The 22,619-nt window shown below is 45.3% G+C and overlaps 1 protein-coding gene across 1 annotated transcript in view; it reads right to left on the bottom strand.

The window, feature by feature from the left end:
- Positions 1 to 215: 215 nt before the first annotated feature.
- lrp6 (low density lipoprotein receptor-related protein 6) overlaps positions 216 to 22,619 on the bottom strand; it is a 135,386-nt gene continuing 112,982 nt past the window's right edge. Inside the window, exons 14-23 of the mRNA XM_080754485.1 lie at positions 22,349 to 22,560; positions 19,512 to 19,702; positions 15,585 to 15,794; positions 14,135 to 14,260; positions 13,102 to 13,338; positions 10,987 to 11,097; positions 8,808 to 9,035; positions 7,165 to 7,301; positions 2,518 to 2,615; positions 216 to 576 (exon numbers count right to left, since the gene is read on the bottom strand). Of these exons, the coding sequence (XP_080610611.1) occupies positions 219 to 576; positions 2,518 to 2,615; positions 7,165 to 7,301; positions 8,808 to 9,035; positions 10,987 to 11,097; positions 13,102 to 13,338; positions 14,135 to 14,260; positions 15,585 to 15,794; positions 19,512 to 19,702; positions 22,349 to 22,560 (1,908 nt within the window). The 3' untranslated portion in view covers positions 216 to 218. The remainder of the gene's footprint in view (positions 577 to 2,517; positions 2,616 to 7,164; positions 7,302 to 8,807; positions 9,036 to 10,986; positions 11,098 to 13,101; positions 13,339 to 14,134; positions 14,261 to 15,584; positions 15,795 to 19,511; positions 19,703 to 22,348; positions 22,561 to 22,619) is intronic.

Here is a 22,619-nt window from a genome sequence, read left to right as displayed (position 1 = left end):
AAAAATGCGAAACGAACGGTTTTGGACATACAAGGTTTCCACCCGACAACGACGATATACATTACTTCAGACCATTTTCTTTTTCTTCTTTTTTTTTTTGTACACTTTGGAAAAAAATGCCAATTTGAGGTGCCCACAATGTTTAGGCGCCCCCACTCTTCCCGGGTATCCCGGGGAGGGGGTGGGTGTTCGGGGGGGGGGGAGGGGGGCAGCCAGGCTCACGAGGAGTCCGTACACGGCGAGGGGGGCGGCGGGTAGAGGTGGTGCGAGTAGCTGCGCTCCGTGTAGGGCGAGGGGGGGCAGCTCTCGCAGTTCTCCTCGGCCGACAGGTACTGGCTCCGCGGCGTGGGTGGCGGCGGGAAGGGCTCCGAGTCGTAGTTGAGGTCACTGGTGTAGCCCGCCTTGCTGGCCAGCACGCCGTTGGCCGAGGCAGACATGGCGGCGGCGCCGGCCGCGGCGCCGTTGGCGGACTTGGGCGGCCCGGCGCGGCGTCCCGGCGTGTAGTCGCTGTCGCACACGTCCGTGCTGCACGGCGTGGTGGGCGGGGCGAAGTGGCGGTACGTGTAGGGCCTGTAGCTGTGGAGTTGTTGAGAGAGAGACACGGGGAGGAAAGTCACCGTCAGGACAGAGGGAAGGATTAGAAAAAAGACAAATGCAACTCAACCACGACGTTCGGTAAACAACCAGCGCCGCTGCGTTTACCAATCTCATTTTGGACTGAAAACCTTTTCTTCCCCCCACTTCTTCTTATGTAAATAAAACATTTTGATCACGGATGAAAAGCGACACGAAGCGGTACAAATGCTCACCACATTCGGGGTGTGTGTGTGTGTGTGTGTGTGTGTGTGTGTGTGTGTGTGTCACTCAAGGCTGTGCCGTTTCAAAATGCATGGGGAAAAGGGTAAACAAAAGGAAAGCGAAGTTCTCTTTGAAAGCCGGGCCCCTGAGCCCAGAAAAAGGGGCTTGTTATAAGTGCTAGCATGTGCCTGAGGAATTCCTGCCATCTCTAGCAGGGCAGCACACTGCAATCCTGCAAGGTTTAATTACATTTCCACCAAACCAGAAGATTTCACTGGTATTCTCTCTGAAATACTCCATGGTTTCCTTCTTGATTTCAGGTTGATGCCTGCGACAGCCGTTCAGACAGCTTGGACTTTCAAAAAGACAGTGGAGATGGAATAAGCAATCTAAGTGGTGGAGCTTTGGTAAAATTATCATGATAATACAATAATAATAATAATAATAATAACATTTCAATGTGGGTTATTTTCATGGATGAAATGTTTTCTATTGTTGATAAATTGACAGAAAGCTACCAGCTATGGGTTAACACACATTGTTAACCCATTAAAACCGGGAAAGCATCTGTGTAATTTTAGATTTTGATTACACACTCCATTGAAGCCTTGAATTAATGGAGTTTTTTGTTTTGTTTTTGTGTCGCATTCTTTTTAGGACAATAATTTGATGACGTTCCGTCCGTCATCAAATTATTGTCTTAAAATGCGACACAAACAAACAAAAAATCTCCAAAAGTCTCAATGGAGACTCTTAAATAACCTTTGGATTGAGGTCACACTCGCACGTCATCACAGTGTGAGGAGGATAAAAACGTATCGTCGCCGTTCCTTTTCAGAAAACGTAAAATAGATCCTACGTTGAGACACACTTGATCACCGTCAAACTCTGCAAGCTCAAATTGAGGCAAAAGTTTGAATTAAACGTGATATTGATTTGAAGTCATATCACCCAGTCCTACTATCCGTGCATGTGCATGTGTGTGCGTATGTGTATGTGTGTGCGTATGTGTATGTGCGTGCGGTGCTAGGGCATTCACCAAATATTCGAATATTCGAATATCAAAGTCACTATTCGACGTTGTTCACCAAAGTCGAATATTCTTTTTTTTTGTTTTTGTTTTCTCTTTAAATAATACAGTTTATAAAGCTTGGCTAGATAGGAAGTCATAAGAATGAGTTGTCAATGCCCCTGGTGGATAATGCTCTATACCAGGGGTTCTCAAACCTTTTTAGGCCGTGACCCCCAAAATAAACATATTTGAACTGGGGACCCCCACCCTGACAAGCACTTGGAATTGTAGGTATTACATTTAATGTGACTCGGTTCCGCAGATAAATATTGTGAAAATAGCCGATCTACATGCTCACAACGCCTCGCAACGGGAGGCGTTGTGAGCATGTAGATCGGCTATTTTCACAATGTTCGCCTCTTGCTTACTTTGGCCAGTTTGGCCAGTCCTGTCGAGTATTCGACTATTCGAATACTTTGAGGTTGAATAATTCGAATACTAAAAATCACTATTCGTGAATGCCCTAGTGCGTGCTAGGGATGGGATCATGATATGAACATGTCTTATCACGATGATTGTGACAAAAGAAGACGTGATTTACGATATTATCTCCATGATACGATTATTGTGAGTGGTTTTATCACAATAAACGATAATACCGCTCATCGTTCCATCGCCAGTGCGCGCATGCGTGTCCCAGGACATACCTGTAGGAGTGGTGTGTGGAGGGGCTGTTGGAGGAGTAGCCAAACTCCATGGTGTACTGGGAGCGCACCGTTGCCGGCGAAGGTGGCGGGTTCAGGATCTGGGAGAAACAAGCGGAAAACAAACACCTTTTTAGCTTCTCTCTTCATTTCATTCACATCTGGAACAACAAAGCTTCAGATCACATTTTTCTCTTCAGTCAAACTTCTATAATATCATCAAAAATGACCCGAGGGGAAAAAAAAGAAAGAAAAGAAAAATCACACTCGTGTGAACTGAGCGGTGGAGGCTGCGTGTGTGTGTGCGTGCATGGGTGCGTGTGTGTGTGTGTATGTGTATGCGTGTGTGTGAATGTGAGTGTGCCTGGCCTGAACAACAGCGCCCCTCCCTTAACATGTGTGGTCAGAAAAGGTATTACAGGCTACATACAGACTCAGGCTACATACAGACAGACACGCACGCACGCATACCCACACACACGGCCACGTATAGGAGACGGTGTGACCACCGCTCAAAAAGAAATGAAGGACACGAATCTTCCACATCTAAGTGTAAATCCATACATATTCATAAAACCACTTTCTCATCCTTAACACATTGACCGCCATTTTAACATACCTCCGTACTCCCACCTGCCATTCGTCTCCATAGACTTCCATGTAATTGGGTGTGCACGGATCATGCACACCCATGCCTAGATAATGCACCACGTGTGTCCACATTGCTCACAGCTTTCAAACAAAAAAATCCGAATGGAAATCCGTTCAGGCATTCATGAGATAACAGCCACTATGTTTAACAAAGATGGCTGCCAAAATGGCTGCCATGCTTGAAAGATGGGGTTGCTATGGGGGTTAAACATGCAATTTCGCGATTGCTATCATGCCTACTCCATTTTTGGGGGTCAAAAAAAAATTTGAAAAAAAAAATTTTTGAATTTTTTTTTTTTTTTAATTCTCGGGACTATCGGGCCTGGCGGGGAAAGACATTGGAATAATCTCGGGACTATCGGGCCTGGCAGGGAATGAGTTAATGGGACATTTTATTGCAAAAATGTTACAAATAAAATCTCTTTAGCTGTACAGTCAAATCATTACGGAAACATGTTTTCAGTATTGCGCCCGAATATCCATTACCATTAACAGGACTGTCAAATAAAATATATTTGTTTTCCTTTTATCCCCGCAGAAGTGAGTTATTATTATTCCTTTTATGTGACACGTACAACCCGACTATATTCGATTCGCGCTAGCTCTGCCGTTTCTTGAAACGGCATAATTGAAACGGAGGCAATTAACTGGTTAAAAAAGTAGTGCCTGGCACAGACAGGACCCTGGCCTGTTCACCAGTTTCACACGCTCTCGCAGGCTCTGCTTTCCTCGCTGGGGAAAGAAAACAGGTACGTGCTGGGCCCCTAATTCAGCCCGGGAAAAAGAGTTGGAGAGGCCCTCATTGCGCGCTATAGAGAGAGAGAGATCTCTCTCTATAGCGCTGCTGCTACTTAAAGATTTGTGACGAAGTGACAAGCCAGTGGGCCAATTACATGAGTTATATTTCGTCATTGTCGGGTGGAAACCTTGTATGTCCAAAACTGTTTGTTTTGTATTTATCATTGTAAAAATGATTTAAACTAGTGAAAACAGCCGATCTACAAGCACACAACGTGCGAGGCGTTGTGTGCTTGTAGATCTGCTGTTTTCACTACTTTTGTGCGACGGCCTTGTATGATGGAGGGCTTTGCTTTGCGAAAAAATGTACAAATTTAAAACTTGGAGATACAGGGTTTCTGCCCGACAGTGACGATTTACTTTGTTGGCCGCCCAGCCCCCAAAATGGAACGAAGGCCGACATGTTATCTTTATTTTTTTCCTAATGGCCGGCCTGGACCGGCCGGGCATGAACCGGCCGTTCGGGAGTTGTCCCGCTTTTCCCAATGGCCAGCACGTCCCTGAAAGAAAAGCCTGGGGTTTCACACAAACACATATGGCTGTGTGGTTTTTACATGTTATACCCCCCCCTCACCCCCAATTGGTAAGTCGCTCAAATCTGGGCCAATTAATAGCGGAGGTAGACGATCGTGAAAAAGAAAAACTGCAGCCAAAAAAAAAAAAAAAAAAGAAAAAAGGCAGCATTTTTAAATGATGCTTGGAAGAAGTGACTCAAATAGAGGTAACATTTTCCACATGGCGGAGGAGGGCGTGCCTCAGGGCTGGGATGCTGTGCCCTCCTGAGGCAGTGGTTCTCAAGGTGGGGGTCCGTGGACCCCCAGGGGTCCTCAATTTGGCTTTAAAAAAGGTTTGAGAACAATGGCGCTAAGGCAGCCATTCCCAACCTGTGGCCCATGAGGATTATTGCAAGAGAGTCCCCAAATAATTGGCTTTTAGATTAAACGAGTTTTCCTCGTGATACCGATGAATCGTAACTTAAAGTATACTACGTTAGTTCCATTGATCCAAGCCTAAAATAAACATCAACATGAGTCAGATTTGACTGAGCAACTGTCAGTTTTAGTCGAGTAATGTTCACGCTCTCGAGACAGTCTCAACCCGAGTGGGCGTTCCCTTTTCTTTGACGATGGCTAGCCAGATTGAGTAATGTTTGACTAGGAGTACCAATACTTTGACTTAGGAACTGGGGCTGAGTACATTGTCCACCCCTGTGGTTCATTGTTTTACCTTGTATCCAGATTGTTATATAAATAGGACATTGCTAGACTGATGCTAGGTTCAGGGTTTACCTGGGAACCTACAGTTTCATTGTGCAGGTTGTTATTTAGATACTATTTTGATTAGACTGATGCAAGGCTCATAGTTTTCCCGGTACTAGTTTCCTGAGGCACTACACATGGGATCGGCAAGTAAGTTTGGCCTTGGGCAAAAAAAAAAAAAAATCTCATTAGATTGTAGACCAGAACATATTAATCGATGTCATTTAAGAACTGGAAATGGCAGCAAGCCATCTTATATAATGTCCAATAATCACAATATTGCATTATTATAATTACATCTAAAGATGCTTCTCCTTCATTCACATTTGGTGAATGTAGATGTCTTCCCATCGTTGTTTTGACCCTGAACCACTACTAGACCCTCCCGATGGCGGGTTGGCAGTGGTGGCCAAATCACTGCCTGCCCAAGTCCTCCTCTTGGCCAAGGCTAAACTCCTCTCTCCTGCCATAGTTTTATTTTTTCAACAAGAGGCATACACTAAATATTGTCCAAACTATATAATAACTAGATACACAGTAAGTTAATAAAGTGTGTGGTGTAAATGCATGTGTGTGTGTGTGTGTGTGTGTGTGTGTGTGTGTGTGTGTGTGTGTGTGTGTGTGTGTGTGTGTGTGTGTGTTCAAATATATAACAGGTGCAGATATAAATGTGTGTGGCAATCACTTTGTGCAGGAGGCCACATCCTTGAATGAGGACATTTAGTTAATTAAAAAGTTAAAAGAGAACATTTTATCTGGAGCCAGACAGTCACACTCCCCTTCAAAATAGAGATAAACAGGCTCTTTCAATGAATAGCAGCTCAAGGTCTCTTCTTAGATAAGGAGAGAAACAATGTGAAACAACACATGCCTGTCAGTCAACATGGATCAAAAACATTCTTCAGGTGGGGGTGGATTTCTCTATTCGGACATTATAGCCTGAATGTGGGACAGTAAGATGTTATTTACAACTAAGGCTGGGACTTTAACTGATTAATTGCGATTAATTAATAACAGAAAATTAACGTGATAAAAAAAAATGAACGTATTTTAATCGCATTTAAGTTTTTGCACCACAGAACCTTCAGTTTCGGGCATACCGATCATAGCGATGCACCAACCAAGAAGAGACATTTCGATTAATTCATTACAAAGCCTCTGATTAATTAGATTCATTTTTTTAATCGAGTCCCAGCCCTATTTACAACACAATGTAATTTACAGGACCAGTTCTGGCAAATGTGCCGTCTAATGCTACCACTACCACTGTTTACCTTGCTTATTGTGAGTCACTCTGGATACGAGTGTCTGCTGGGCTAAAACCACTACTTTGTAAATGTTCCCACCGGAAGTGCTGCCAGATTTTGCGAGAGAAACGAGCAACCAGGTCTATGAAAGCAAGCCCAAAAGAAGCCACTCCAAGCCCACCCTGGCCACAATAGGCAATGTAAATGGCATGAACCTGCAGACACCGGAAGTGGCGGAAGTGCTGCGGTTAACGGAAGGTACGTCATGCGTTGCAGTCTTCCGGTGAAATTCTCCCGGCGGAAGTAGCACTGTTTCATGCCGTTTCAGCCTATGGTCGTACTCGTAACCAGGCTTTTCTCTTCGCAGATGTGTAAGCCTGGCTACGCCAGGCTACTCCAAGCCACATGAGCACACGCACGCACACACGTGCGCAAGCATACACACGTGCACACGCACACACACACTCTTCTGCGGGTCCCTGGCACAAAACATTTTCAGGTGTGTGTGTGTGTGTGTGTGTGTGTGTGTGTGTGTGTGTGTGTGTGTGTGTGTGTGTGTGTGTGTGTGTTGGGGGGAAAGGGGGGGGCAAATGCATATCAATTTGGGGGTGCTTGGGTTGGCACAAAAAACTTTGAAAACCACTGTCTTACGGCATTAATTAAAATAAAAAAATTAAAAAACACAAAAAGCTTACGGGTGGGAAGTACGTCCCCTTTGTGCTGGACGAACTGCTGGACGACGCTCCGGTCACGTGGGCGCGGTCGTACGGCGGGCCACTGCTCCCGCCCATGATGCTGAGGGAGCCAATCACAGACTTCCCTCTGGACATGCCTGTTTGGACAACATACATAAATTAGCAAACTAGGGATGTCACGATTAGATTATGACATTTTACATGACGATTAATTGCAATTAACGATTTAATTGTGTTTCTCTCGTTGACAATTACATTCCTGTTTGGCTTGTTGGCTTTGAAGTTGCACATGGCAGATATGACACATAACCTAAATATACAAAGAAATTACTGACATATTTGACAACTTTATACTTGAAAAAGAACATTGATAGTGGAAATAGCCGATCTACAAGCTCGCAACGCGTCGCAATGCGACGCGTTGTGAGCTTGTAGATCTGCTATTCCCACTATTTTTGAAAATGTTTGAAAAAATGATCATTTTTCAACATGTAAACGATTATGACGATAATGAAAAAATAATTGCGATCATGTCAAATAATTGCGATTAGACGATTATGTAATAATTGTGACAGCCCTAGAGCAAACCAAAATCTTAACATGTGGGTTTATTCCCCATCTTATTCTTTTAACAATACGGTAATGAGTCTATAACAGGGGGTCCTCAGACTGAGTTACTACAGGTGGGGCCACCACATGTGATGGGAACATCGCATATTTATTTTAAATAAGTTAAATTCCAATCAACATGAATCCAGCATTTTGCCTAAACAGCGTTATGTGTAAACCAACATTTAATTTAGTCGACTCAACACTGATGATAGTGCTGTCAATCAAATCTATACAGCATCAATGCTGCAGCATCAAGTCACAAGAGCTATTTTCAATTGAAATGCTGCAGCATTTCACAAGAAAAAAATCTGTATTTTCAGGACAAAAGGTTTTGGCATCAACCACTTTAACCATTATTTAATGCTTTGACTATTGAAAAATAGCAGATATACAAGTTCAAGCTTGTAGATCTGCTATTTTTGAAAAAATGCGTTTGATTGATTAATTGATTGAAGACTTTATTAGAAGTTTGCATAGAAAAAGGTACAGTTTCATGACGGTACAGTTCATTGGTACAGGGTCTACTAAAAGGAGATCCTAGAAAAGACTAAGCTTATTTCCACAGGAAACCATTAAAGTATCTCATATAACCATTGAATGACAGACGAATAGAACAAGTCTGCAAGTCTTTGAATATCTTTGATCCAATCTTTGACCCGACTTCTAAATCCTTCCTCTAAATCAGTGGCTTTTCATGTCAAGGACCCCCAAAATTACATTTATTTGGCCGCAAACCCCCCCATCTCAAAATATGTTGTTCCAGGGACCACGCCAGAAGCAAATATTTGAGTGAAAAATGTTTGCTTTAAAAAAAATATATATATATTCAAAGATTTGCACAAATCTTCAAAAAACTTCTTTCAAAAATAGCAGATCTACAAGCTCGCAGCGCGGCACTCGGTGCCGCGCTGTGAGCTTGTATATCTGCTATTTTTCAATAGTTAAAGCATTCAATAAGTCTAGGCCTAAATGGCTCAATCCATAATTTGCGATTCTAGCCCCGTCTATGTGCCGCCCCCCCCCCGTCCTACCTGGCAGCGATCCGGACAGGGAGCTGGGGTGGGGGACGTATCCCAGCGGGACGGAGGACGGGCCGTGGACCACAAAGTCGTTGGTGACCGTCTCGCCGTCGTCCTTCATCTGCGGACACAGCACCCGCTGGCACACAAAGTAGACGGCGCCCACCACGAACAGCGCCATGACCACGCCCACGATGGAGCCGATGGTGTTGGAGGGCGGAGGAGGCGGCTCCGTGGGATCTGGAGGGGGGAAAATGAAGGAATCACAATAAATACTTAAGCACCCTAGAGTGCGACCGCGGTTTTCCCGGTGAACCCGAGCGCAACGGTGGGGGCATGGGAGTGTGGGGAACACACACCACTGACTATTGCCGATGATGGAGAGGTTATAATATAGCTTTATGTATTGAGAGGCACTCTTGCCGATTTCGTAAGAGACTTGTCGCCAATTGCAAGATATTTAAAAGTTATTTGGGGCCATGATGATAACCCCTTCTTCCCACTATTAGACTAAGGATTTACATTGTCTGTGTTATTGTTTACAACCACAATTATTCACGTGTGGCAAGATCGCGGTTCCAATAGTTTTACTAGTAGGCTAGTGTAGGCCTAGAAGCCTTTTCAGAAGTTAATTTAATGTTTTCCATTTAATGATTTCCTTTATCATCATCTTGCGCTAATGCACGCAACTGTTTTCGCCAGGTTTAAGGTCTTATCTTAGTTGTTTCTCATAAGCTCGCGACCCTCCTTGCCCCACCGCTGTGTCGCGCCTAGAGCAGGGGTCTTCGACGTTTTCAGGCCAGGGACTCCCACACTGATGGGGAGATTGAGCAGGGACCCCCTAGCCTAGCACCTCGTAGGGTTGGGGGGGTCGGCGCTACAACATATTTTTTATTTTAAACATACATGTACAAGGTACAGCGAGCAGGGTGGCCATACCATTGCCATTTCTAAACATACCTTATTAACTGAGAACCAATGTCAATACCTCAACAATCTGTCAATTGCACAGTAATCATGTATATACAAGCTATTCAAAATGGAAGGAATCATGATATTTTTTCAACATAAATATGATTTTCTTTTATATTTAAAGAAGTGGCCATTTTTGAAAAAAAAAAAAATATATATATATATATTTTTTTATCAAACAACAATTTCGAGGACCCCCTGCAGTACCTCCGCGGACCCCCTGTTGAAGACCCCTGCCCTAGAGCCAGTGTTAAGTCATTCTGGGCGATGCCCGTAGAAACCGTAGATTTCCCGCTGTACCGCGGTGCCATGCCCGTCGAACCCGGAAGTTTAATTAGCTTTAATCATTATGAAAGGATTAAAATTATTATCGCAGATTTCCGCTGATTCTGGCTCTTTAGGCCCGCCCCCCTAACTGTATCCGGTCATTTCCGGTCTGGACCGGATCTAGCTTTCCGTATCCGGTCTGAGCCTGGGCCATAGTCCCGCCTCCGTTGGTTTACAGTGTAACAAAAGAGAAAGCTACTCGGCGATGGAACACTCGTTTTTCAATCGGATTTTTGCGTTTGGAAACTTTGATCCAGTCTCTACACGCCTGGATTATGATCCCCGCACATATCGTGCGTTTTGTGCGCGAACGTGTCCACTTGTTACCATAGCGCACAGTTGGCTTTTTTCAATGTTTTTTCATGTAAACACTGGCGGATAAGCAGGGACACAGCGTGGCAACGGATATGTCTATTTCAATGGGGGGTTTTTTATTCGAAAGCTTGTCACCGAGTCTACAGTCTACTAGATGAGTCGCGCACAGATTGTGCACGATGCGTGCGCGTGCCCACGTTAAAAGGTAAGGACAATTTGGCAGCTGCTTACTAGAGCTATGTTTAAAATGGCAGCAAAATTGTTAATTTTGACAGCAAACCTTGATTTAGTTTTAGTCAGTCTTTTGAATAAAATGTCATTTAGTTTTAGGCCAGACCGAACCAATGCAACTAGTCGCAACAAAACGGTATTAAGGCCAGTTCACACCAATGCCACATTTTACATTTTAAGATGGGGGTCCACGGCCATATAGATATAATTTTGGGGGTCCATGGCACAAAACGTTTGAGAACTACTAATTTAGAAGATATTTGTAGAACGGGCCTCAGGTGTGATTGGGTTCAGAAAGTGACTGGGTTATAAGTTGGTTATAAGGACATTGTTCCTGGACACTTACAGCAGCCGATCTCGTCAGAGTTGTCGGTACAGTCCATGTTGTGGTCACACTTCTTGTGCTTCCCGATGCACTGGCCGTTGGAGCAGCTGAACTGGTCAGGCGGGCAACGCACTGGGAGAAAAACAAAGGGTAGGGTTAAAGTATCGTCATTGCTGTTGCATCCTGCTGGCTCACCTGCCAGTGAGGAGCCCCCACCGGAAGGATTCTGAGCCTTTGTCCTGATCCTCCCGCCCCACAAATGTGGAGGGAGTACTTGCAGTGACGGATATCAACCTCCAGCGCGTCCGGCCAAATGTGTTCGTACAGACGCTCGACTCAGCGGTGGTGGGTAGCTGCTTAACCATTGCGCCACCCAAGCGCCCAAAAACCTGCTTAATTAATCCGCCTCTGCCAGGATTTTTCTGTGTTTTTAACATATTTTCGCCGACAACAGGTGGCCAGAAGACATATGGCCGAGCAGACGATTGTCTTTTCTTTCACCCGGAAAAGAAATACTGTATCAGCGATGATGCAAGAAGAATTGTTTTTGGCTTTTTATGCCTTTATTGGTGGGACAGTAGACTGACAGGAGATGGGGAGAGAGTGATGGGGACAGAGATGGGGAGAGAGAGATGGGGAGAGAGAGATGGGGACAGAGATGGGGAGAGAGAGATGGGGAGAGAGAGATGGGGACAGAGATGGGGAGAGAGAGATGGGGACAGAGATGGGGGGACAGAGATGGGGAGAGAGATGGGGAGAGAGAGATGGGGACAGTGATGGGGGGACAGAGATGGGGAGAGAGATGGGGAGAGAGAGATGGGGACAGTGATGGGGAGAGAGAGATGGGGACAGAGATGGGGGGACAGAGATGGGGAGAGAGATGGGGAGAGAGAGATGGGGACAGTGATGGGGAGAGAGATTGGGAGAGAGAGATGGGGAGAGAGAGATGGGGACAGTGATGGGGAGAGAGAGATGGGGACAGAGATGGGGAGAGAGAGATGGGGACAGAGATGGGGGGACAGAGATGGGGAGAGAGATGGGGAGAGAGAGATGGGGACAGTGATGGGGAGAGAGATTGGGAGAGAGAGATGGGGAGAGAGAGATGGGGACAGAGATGGGGAGAGAGAGATGGGGACAGAGATGGGGGGACAGAGATGGGGAGAGAGATGGGGAGAGAGAGATGGGGACAGTGATGGGGAGAGAGATTGGGAGAGAGAGATGGGGAGAGAGAGATGGGGACAGAGATGGGGAGAGAGAGATGGGGACAGAGATGGGGGGACAGAGATGGGGAGAGAGATGGGGAGAGAGAGATGGGGACAGTGATGGGGAGAGAGATTGGGAGAGAGAGATGGGGAGAGAGAGATGGGGACAGTGATGGGGAGAGAGATTGGGAGAGAGAGATGGGGAGAGAGAGATGGGGACAGTGATGGGGAGAGAGATTGGGAGAGAGAGATGGGGAGAGAGATGGGGAGAGAGATACAGCGAACACACAGCGAACGTTGTCGGGATCGGGACTCTAACCCGCAACTTGTTGTCAGGCATCAGAGCCTACAGTAGGTGGTATGAGCCTGGACCAGAAGGCCAGCAGGCGTCCCCAGAAAAGAGCTTGTTTTGACCACAAACACAATCTGAGGAAAGAATCCGAGATAAATGGATTTTTCAAACATTGAGCAAGACGGGAGATCATTTTTGGGATGACGTCATTTCAATTTCTATCCGTCTCCTAGCAACCTAGTATCATTCATACATTGGCGAGAAGAGCCCTCTAGCCTAGCGGAATCACTGAAAACCGTGAAATGTTGTCAATGGCAGTGAATCGTGGTTACACCCCGCCACTCCGACATGTCTCCTTTCCTACATGTCTCCATTCCGACACTAACCCCATCTCTAACCCTTACCCTAAACTTAACCTCTATGGAAGTGTCGCCACTCCGACAATAAGAAGTCAATTTTCGGACTGGCGACATGTCGAAATGGAGAGCGACAGCCGTGAACCGTTGGATTTCATTGACAACTTAGGTCAATGGCAGTGAACAAAAACAACGTGTCAACAAAACAAAACTGAAAAATGGAAAAAATAAAACGGTAAAGTAAAAACTAAACGACAAAACTACAATAACCTGGGTTCCTTCTCACCTTCACATTTGTTCTCGTCGGAGCGGTCCTGGCAGTTGTTCTCTCCGTTGCAGCGCAGGCTCAGGTCCACACACTGCCTGCTGTCGCACTGGAACTCTGTGTCCGAGCACACGGGGCAGTCCTCCTCGTCGCTGCTGTCGTCGCACTCGGGGTAGCCGTCGCAGCGCCACGCCAGCGGTATGCAGTCCACCTCGCCACTGGTGCACGAGAACTGCTCTGGAGAGCAGGTGGGGGGCTCTGAGAGAGAGAGAGAGAGAGAGAGAATTATATAGACCAGGGGTTTTCAAAGTGGGTGACGGGGCACCCTGGGGTGCCGCAACGGCAGTCCAGGGGTGCCGCAAGATAATATGATAATATTTGGAATATATTTTAAACTTGAAGTACTTGAAGTCATTTTCAGTCAGTTCTAACCAAAATGGCTATTATCTCAACGTTTTCCTCGCAACATAATCACTAAATTATCGTCACTGTCGGGGAGAAACCTTGCATATCCAAGTTTCAAATGTGTACGTCTTTTGGTAAAGCAAAGCCCTGCTTCATCAGGTCAACGGTGACCAGTGGTGTGATATGGATTTTAGAAGTGGTTCCCCTCTAAATTCATGACGTCACGTGCACGTCACGTACGCGCGCGCATGCACGCGCATGTGTGCACGCATGCCTGCCGTGCGGTGCTAGTTGAAATACTGTATTCAACATCACATTTTTTATGTAGCCTAATTATATTTCTTATTATTTAGTTACACTGTTAATTAGTTTCTATTAATGTGTTTCTTTCAATTAATGTATTTTTTATATAAAATATAAAATAGCTTTACATATTACATAGACTTTACTTTACATTCATAGACATCAAGGCCTGCCAAAATACATTTTAGTTGACTGAATCAACTGTAGATTTAGTCGCCTAAAAACGTATGATATTTAGTCGACTAAAATTAGACTAAAACTAAAACTTTTCAGGTGACCAAATTATGACTAAAACTAAATGACATTTTATTCAATAGACTAAAACTAAATCAAAATGTGCCGTCACCTCCACAGGAGAGCTCATCCTGCAGCAGCACCAGGTGGACGGGGCAGGAACAGCGGGTGGTGCCGTCCCCCTTCACTATGCAGATGTGGGAGCAGCCGCCGTTGTCCCAGGTACAGGGATGTTTACCTGGAGAGAAGGACATTGGTCAGAAAACTACATATACATATAGTATATCCTTTTTTTATATTAACCACTTGAACCCTAGTGTCCATATTCTGAGAACTTTAGCCAAAAAATAGCAGATCTACAAGCTCGCAGCGCGAGGCGTTGTGAACTTGTAGATCGGCTATTTTCGGCAAAAAGCTTCGGTGTAGAGGGGAAAAAGAGCAGACCAAGTACAGAGTGAAAGGGCAGGTTTATTAAGTATTGACGGTTCAAGTGGTTAAATATCTGAGAACACGAATTGACATGAATCCAAAATACACTGATGATCGTGCTGTCAAACGATGAAACTATATGGAATCTATGAAAAGGTTGTGGGGGTCCCTGGCCTTGAAGACCCCTGGTATATAGTATACCTCCCAAGCTGTTGATCCATTGTCATTACCTCCAAATATGCCAGGCACAGATTTAAAATAGTATAGACCTATGGGCCACATGCAGTGGTGTAAAGTAACAATAGGTGCGTTCGGAAACCCGCACCGGGTGTGTGCTCAGTGTAGTGAGTGCAGTGGGCGTGACGTTGTAAAGTGCGTTCAGTGTGGCTTATTTACGAACGACCAGTTAACAGGTAGCTGTGCGCTTTTTCACTCTGAACTCTGAAGGTAAACTTTCTGAAAAGCAGTAGTTGCTAACGTAACGTTGATATTGAAAGGAGATGTAATTCCTAACATTAGCGTACCTGCTGTTAGTTTACACTGGAATTCACACTGGAATTCATCAATATCACTACATCAATATCACTTCACTATGCTTAGTAAAACAGACCTGATTTGCACTGTACTTGATGAGTTATTTTTCCATCTACGACAAGTCGACAACTCTCTTCACCAAAAATAGCAGATATACAAGCTCACAACGCGTCACAACGTGACGCGTTGTGAGCTTGTAGATCGGCTATTTTTGGTGAACCTTCCCCCCAGAATAGGCATGCTGGTGTTCAAGTGGTTAAACGTCAAGTATAAGGTTATTTTCAATCAGTTCTGATGGAAACGGATACTTCTCCAATATGATGTAAGATTCTAAAAACGAACAGTGTAACTCAGGGGTGCCGTGGATGAAAAAGTTATTTTCAGGGGTGCCCCGAGTCAAAAAAGTTTGAAAACCCCTGCCATAGGCCACATGGCTCGGGAACATTGGTTCCCAAAGCTATACTTACTTACATTGTATACTCCTGAGGAACACCAGTCAACGAAAGCAGACAGGATTTAACTGGTTGGATATTCTAAGATTCTAGATAGATAGACGGCGGTGGATACGTTTCAAAGGTTTCAAAAGCCGGGTCGCTTACTGTATTCCCTCATGTCCAGCTCACGCACGGCGTGGATGTCACTCAGGTAGGCGATGCGGGCCTGGATCTTGGTGCGGCCCTCGCGCGTGGTCTTGTCGATCCGCTCGATCATCTGCTGCTGCCGGTCGATCCAGTAGAGGTGGTTCCCGAAGACGGTGAGGCCGACCGGCTGCAGGATGTTGGAGTCCTCGATCACGATGCGGTTGGCTCCTGGTGGTTGGGGGGAAAACAGGGGGTCAGGGAGGAAAACTAGGTTGTGGGGCAGTGGTTTTCAAACCTTTTTCCATGTCAAGGTCCATTTATTTATTCAGCATTTGAGCCACAGACCAACATTTGATGAGTGAAATAGAGCTCGATCACTGGGCTCTGACGTAGGCTCGTATCTAACCGGCAGAACCTCTGACGAAGGTCTTGTGGGACACTTCCAATGCCTTGCCCGGTCTAACCCTTTGGGTATCTGTCTCTATTGAGGGCTGTCGAGAAGTGCTGCGCTCAGCTTAGTGCTTAGTCCGAGGGTCAACTGGATTCTGCCAAGCCCAACCTGAAAACGTTGAAGACCCCTGTTTTACGGTTTCAGTTGAATTGGTTCATTTCATTTCTAGATGCGTGGCTACTGACCACACACAGGATAGGTACAGGCCCCTTCAGCACCACGCCGCATAAACTAAAAACAAGTGCATACAAGAATGTTTTTATTCCCCAAGCTTTCAGCCTGTAGAGCATGCAATGTGATGAGTTGTGAGCTTGTACATCGTCTATTTCCAAACGGCCGGTGTGCACAGTATAGTAGTTATACTAGTAAGACGCCTCAGGGCGACATGCGACCTCGCCCTAGGTCGCGCCAATTCATCTCCATCTAGCCAGTGATATATATCGGACCAGTTACCCATAAACGGAGACCCTTGGTACCCATATATGGAGATCCATGTACTGTATATGGAGATATGCTGCGAGCCCAAACATGCATACTCAGTTATTCGTTATGTGAAAGTCCTATGATGTCTATGACATCTGACATCATACACTTTTTATGCCCATGCACGGAGATCCCTGTCTGTAGAACCAGCCACACAGATGTGGGCTGTCTTGGCCATATATGGATTCTGTTAGTGTGGTATGTGGCCGATGTGGCCTCCATATATGGGCATTCCCATATGAAGACCTGTTAGATATGGGCTTAATATTGATGACAATATTAGATCTATGCGATGGAGAGAACCAGTTAAATCTCATTTATACTTGGTTGCGTGCCGGTGTGTAAATAGCAGATCTATAAGTATTTGTGAAGATTCGACGAGGTAAGAAAAATAGCAGAAATAGTAGATCTACGGCTTGAGAGCTTGTACTGTAGCTCTGATATCTTTGAAGATTTTTGACAAAGACTTTGACAAAGAACAGTCCGTTGTTTACATTAGTTTAGTAAATACACAAACCAGTTAGTTATTAGTCTCGCGTAGCCAGACAATTATTCCACAATCTTCGAATGCTATATAGAGTCTGGAACTACACCTCCTGAACTGCGAGTAATGGAAACTGGCATTACCGTTCAAGAAAATATATTTTAAAATGTCATTTGTGCTAAGCAGCAAGCTAAACCTGCTTATATGATTTTTATTTATATAATGATAAATGTGCGCGATGTGAGACGGAAACGGAAGTGACGAGGAGGCTTCACTTCCGCTTTAACCGGATACTTATTGTTCTTCTAACGTTACCCCAGACTGTTTGACGGGAGCATTTCCAAATCGCGGAGTCAACAGTCTGGCCACGCGAGACTAGTTACGGTAGTTATTATAATTATTATTTTTGTCACTCAACTTCAAATCATAGTTTTGGTCACTCCATTGGTTTTAGTTAAACTACTGTACAATAATAACCCTGGTGCGTGCTTCACCCAACCTCTGCCCTTCCCCCTCCTCTCTGTCACACAAGCAGAGAGGATCGTACTAGGGATGGGACCATATGAAAATGTCATATCACGATTATTGTGACCAAAGAAATCGCGATTTACGATATTATCGCGATAATCAAAATCCATTATCCTGGGGCGGAACATTTGCCAAAAAATAGCTGATCTACAAGCTCACAACGCGTCGCATTATGTACCTTTTACCAATTCTAGAGGGTTTTAAGTTGTACCGGATATGCAGCTCGGCAAATAAAAGGTGTATTGATCCCAGTGCATGACCGAGGACGATATCATAATATATTAAATCTCCACGATACGATTATCGTGAGTGTTTTTTATCACGATAAACGATAATATTGCGCCTATTGTCCCATCCCTAGATCGTACAGCTCTAGGAATCCTCCTCTCCTCTCGCAGCTCTGACTGTGCAGTCAGTCACTCACTCACTCAGAGTGTTTGCTTTGCAGCCCACGGCCGTCCCTCCCTTCCCTTCCCCGTTTCTTTCCCAAGGATCTTCTGCAGATGGTTGGCATTCCTGTCAGCCTGTGTGGGGCACCAGAGAATGGCTGGAATGTGCTGAGCGCAGGGCGCAGAGCCAGGATCTCTCCTCCGCCAGGCACAATGCTCCCCCGTGTCCTTAAGGACTGCGGAGCCCCCCCCTCCCCCCACTCGCCGTGGTGGTTCACACATTTGCTCCTCGCTTCTCTCCTTATAGTGTCAAACCCCCCCCCCCCCCCCCCCTCCCCCTCTCTACTCCCTCCCTCCCCCCCCACCCCCCCAAATGGGATTCATACTACCGGCTAGACTTCCCCCAAGGCTGCCCTGGGCTCATGTGAAGTGGAACAGAATCTTGTTGAGTTGAGTTGCTGCCCCTCAAGAGTTTGCTAAACCCCCCCACCACCACCGCCCTCTCCACACACACACACACACACACACACACACACACACACACACACACACACACACACACACACACACACACACACACACACACACACACACACACACACACACACACACACACACACACACACACACACACACACACACACACACACACACACACACACGTCGGTGCAAAAAAAAAAAAGACAAATGATCTATGGCTTAATGATTAATCCCACTTGTTAATAATCAGTAATACATGATGCTGTGACATCGAGCAACACCGAGTGGAACAATAAGACGAACACAGACATGTTTCACAGCTGCTAATCGTCATCAGCGCGCAGACAGACTGTCCACATGGACTTTTCATTCCGTCACTATTGAACTCCGGTTTGAGAAAAGGAAACGTGTGGGAGGTGGTGGCTGCCCACCACCACGAAGGCTGGGGGTTTCGAATCCATTACGGTGCATCCGGCTTTGTCGAGCGTCTATACGAAAACAACTGGTGAAGACTCTACTTCTTCCCGGTGGGGGCTCCTCACTGGCAGGTGAGCAAGTAGAATAGGGCATAGCAGTGGCCGCCATTAACACAATCGCTGCCAAAAATAATCCTTTCTATGTAGCTCCCTAGTTCTTGAACGGATGGTCGGTTTTTCAAAGTTTCTATTGTATTTTGAAGCAGTGGACAACGTAAACACGATTCATGGTCCGATCGTGCACGAGAAGAAAGGCAGTGAGCTACATAGGGAAATTCTCGTGACTATCGGGACTTGCACCCAATGAGTTAAGTGGTTCCAAAAAAACAAAACAAAGGGTATTTATTAAATATAGTATATACAGTATCTGCTGTCGGGCCAAAACCAGACAACTCCAAAATGTTCATTTTCCAGAAAATGAGAAAACACCAAGCTTAAGCTTAATTCTAGGCTTAAAATGATTTACATCAATATTTTTGGAAATCTCTATAGGAAAAAATTATGTTTTTTGTTGTTGTTGAGTGGCACCACAAAATGGGCGCCACTGCTACGCCCAATACAACAATACAGTGACACTGTATGAACAAATATGTGCGAAAAAATTAATAAATGCAAAACTCCCGCCCCCCCCCCCCCCCCAAAAAAAGCACTCACCGGAGAGGTCGCTGCTCTCGATGCGTCGCAGGTCCGAGTCCACCCAGAACAGCTTGCCCAGCTCGTTGTCGATGGCCAGGGCCACGGGCTTCCCCAGGCCGCTGAAGAACAGCACCTCGCGCTCCGTGCCGTCCAGAGCCGCGCGCTCGATCTTGGGGGATCTGTCCAGCAGGTTGGTGAAGTACATGTACCTGTACCAGCAGGGCGTCACAAGGGGGGGGGAGTGGGACTGAGTTACTAGGGCCCAAGGTGCCAAAGGGGCTTTAATTGTTTTATACTTTTATAGCTATTGAAAAATAGCAGATCTACAAGCTCACAGCGCGGCACCGAGTGCCGCGCTGCGAGCTTGTAGATCTGCTATTTTTGAAAAGTCGTGAAAACGTGTGCAAATCTTTGAATATATGTAATTTTTAAGCAAACAATTGTAACTCAAATTTTGCTTATGGGGGAACTAAATATTTTGAGATGGGGATACTTGTCCGAATACATATAATTTTGGTGGTCCTTGACATGAAAAAGTTTGAGCACCACTGACAGAGAAACATAGGTTTTTAAAAAAAAACCTTAGAAGACTTTTCACCATTTTTCAAACATAGCAGATCTACAAGCTCGCAACATATGAGTGAATCCTTGTACCCAGGGCCCAGGATTTGGTGCGACACCCCTGGTACCGTAGGAGGACCACCACACAACAGCGTTCATTTAGTCTGTTCCACTAAAAAACTATGACCGGTTTCCGGTTTCCTCCATGTTGGATTCGGTTCCTCCGATTCTGGATCCCAACCCTAACGGGGGGGGGGGGGAACCAGAACATCTGCGCGCTTCATTTGCAAGGAGACCACACAATGACCTTAAGAGAGAGAGACTGGCTGTTTTGGAGCCCAGGCCCCGGGAGGAAACCCTGCAATTTTGGTTCAAAAAAAAGAAAGAAAAAAAAAGAAGAAGAAACCGACTGGCTTTGGCACGGTGGAGCCGAGATGGGTTTTTGGGAGATTCATGAGCGTGAATGAAGGAAAACAAATTACCGTGTGATTAGGAACATGGCTTTTGTTACCACTCCACTGCCTCCAAAATATGACCCAACACTGTCGAGTTTTGGACGAGACGACTCACAATAATGGAAAACAAAAGCGGTTGGGGGGAAAAAAAATAAGAAAAAACAAAACTAGACAATGTTTTGAGCCATGATGGATCATATTTGGTCACAGAGCAGTCATAATTTACGTTTTTTTGCATGAATAGTTGCCTTGCACGGCGTCTGCTGTTAAAACTGAGGAGGGACCGTCGTCATTCAACGATTTACAGGCAAAACTTAAAACTAGATCACCCGATCTCTTTATCTGATTTTAAGAGGCGGATTACGGATACACTGCCAATGACTGGCTCATGTTTTTAAGATGTACAGTATATGGTCGTACATTTGTTAGGGTTAAGAGGTTACATTTTTGTCTTGTCCTTTGTATTTAGTTGTACTGCTTTGGCCTTGTCTTGGTAAATGAGGTTTCGAACCTCAATGTGATTTCTCCTTTTAAGGACCCCCATAACTCTAAGGGAGAACAAATGTGTTTAACTCTCTCGTTGCAATCAATTAAATCTCTTTGAAGGTCCCTGATGCCATGGTCTCCATAGACTTCCATGTAATTCATAGTGCACGGATCATGCACGCCCATGCCTAGATCATGCACCACAGCTTTCAAACAAAAAAATCCGCTTGGAAATCCGTTCAGGCATTCATGAGATAGCAGCCATTATGTTTTCTTCAAATGTAAACAAACATGGCTGCCATGTTTGAAAGATGGGGTTGGTATGGGGGTTAAACATGCAATTTCGCGATCGCGATCATGCCTACTAACATTGTTGAGGTCCCAAAAACATTTTTTGAAAAAAAAAAATGTTTTGATTTTTTTTTCTTTCTTTTTTCAAAAACGGTCCAAACTCGGGAAACTCGGGGTTGGCAACCAAAGTGTTAAAAGATGGGATGGTTGGGTGGGCTCCATGGATGTACACGTGTTCCTTACACGTTGTACTCGTGGATGTACACGTGTTGCCGTATATCAATGTTAATTCTGTTGACTAAAACTACAATGATATTCTTTTTACATTTGGTCAACTAAAACTCGACAAAAAATGTGAATTTTATTAAAGCCTATGATTAAAACCATTTCAAACTTTGCTGTCAAAACCCATCAACACTGCTCTGGATAAGCGTTTGACGACGGATGGATGGATGGATAATATTCACCCAAAATTCTAAGATTTTCCCAGAAATGTAGACAAAAGTATCAACAACAGAGCGTTGGAAGTAGGGCATTAACGAAAAGGTCGACAAGTCGACTTCATTACACAAGTCGACTCCCACCAGAGAAAGTCGAAAGTCGAAGTTGAAAAAAAAAAAAAAAAAAACTTTCTATTGTGAAAATAGCAGATCTACATGCTCACAACGCCTTGCATTGCGAGGCGTTGTGAGCATGTAGATCGGCTATTTTCACAATTTCAGCCACTATATATTTGACAATTTGGACAATGTTTATTTTGTCATTTTAGAGGTATTAAAAAGTCCTTAAATTGGCACTTTAGAAATGTGAAGATACCCTCTATACACTTAAACTTTATGTTGGTTTGTTGAGTGTACAGTTGAGTGAGAAAACAATGTTGCACATTAAGCATTAAGTTAATCATCTGGGGACCCCCCAAACTAATTGGGGGGGTCGTGTGTGATGTGATGACGTCATCAAACGATAAAGTCGACTTCAACTCAACTTTTTACTGAGTCGAGTCGACTTGCAAAAATCACAAGTGGTTAATGCCCTAGTTGGTAGTAGTAGTACAGTACTGACCCTCTCTCCGGGTTGACCACGATGGCGCGGGGCTTGTCGTGCTCGCCGCGCAGCACCACGCCCACGCGGCTGCCGTCGGTGCGCGTGACGTTGATGACGTTGGTGACCTCGCTGGTCCAGTAGATGAAGCGGCTGTAGATGTCCATGCTGAGGTCGTACGGCTGCAGGCCCACGTTGGGCCCCCCCACCGAGCTGGACACCACCGTCATGCTCTGCCAGGGGGAGGAGGAGGGGACGAGGGAGGGGAGGGACGGGACCGGACGGGACAGAC

Source organism: Nannobrachium achirus (assembly GCF_963921795.1).
Source record: "Nannobrachium achirus genome assembly, chromosome: 23".
NCBI lineage: Eukaryota > Metazoa > Chordata > Actinopteri > Myctophiformes > Myctophidae > Nannobrachium > Nannobrachium achirus.
The sequence above is the reverse complement of the archived record's forward strand: the minus strand, read 5'-3'. Positions and strand labels throughout refer to the sequence as shown.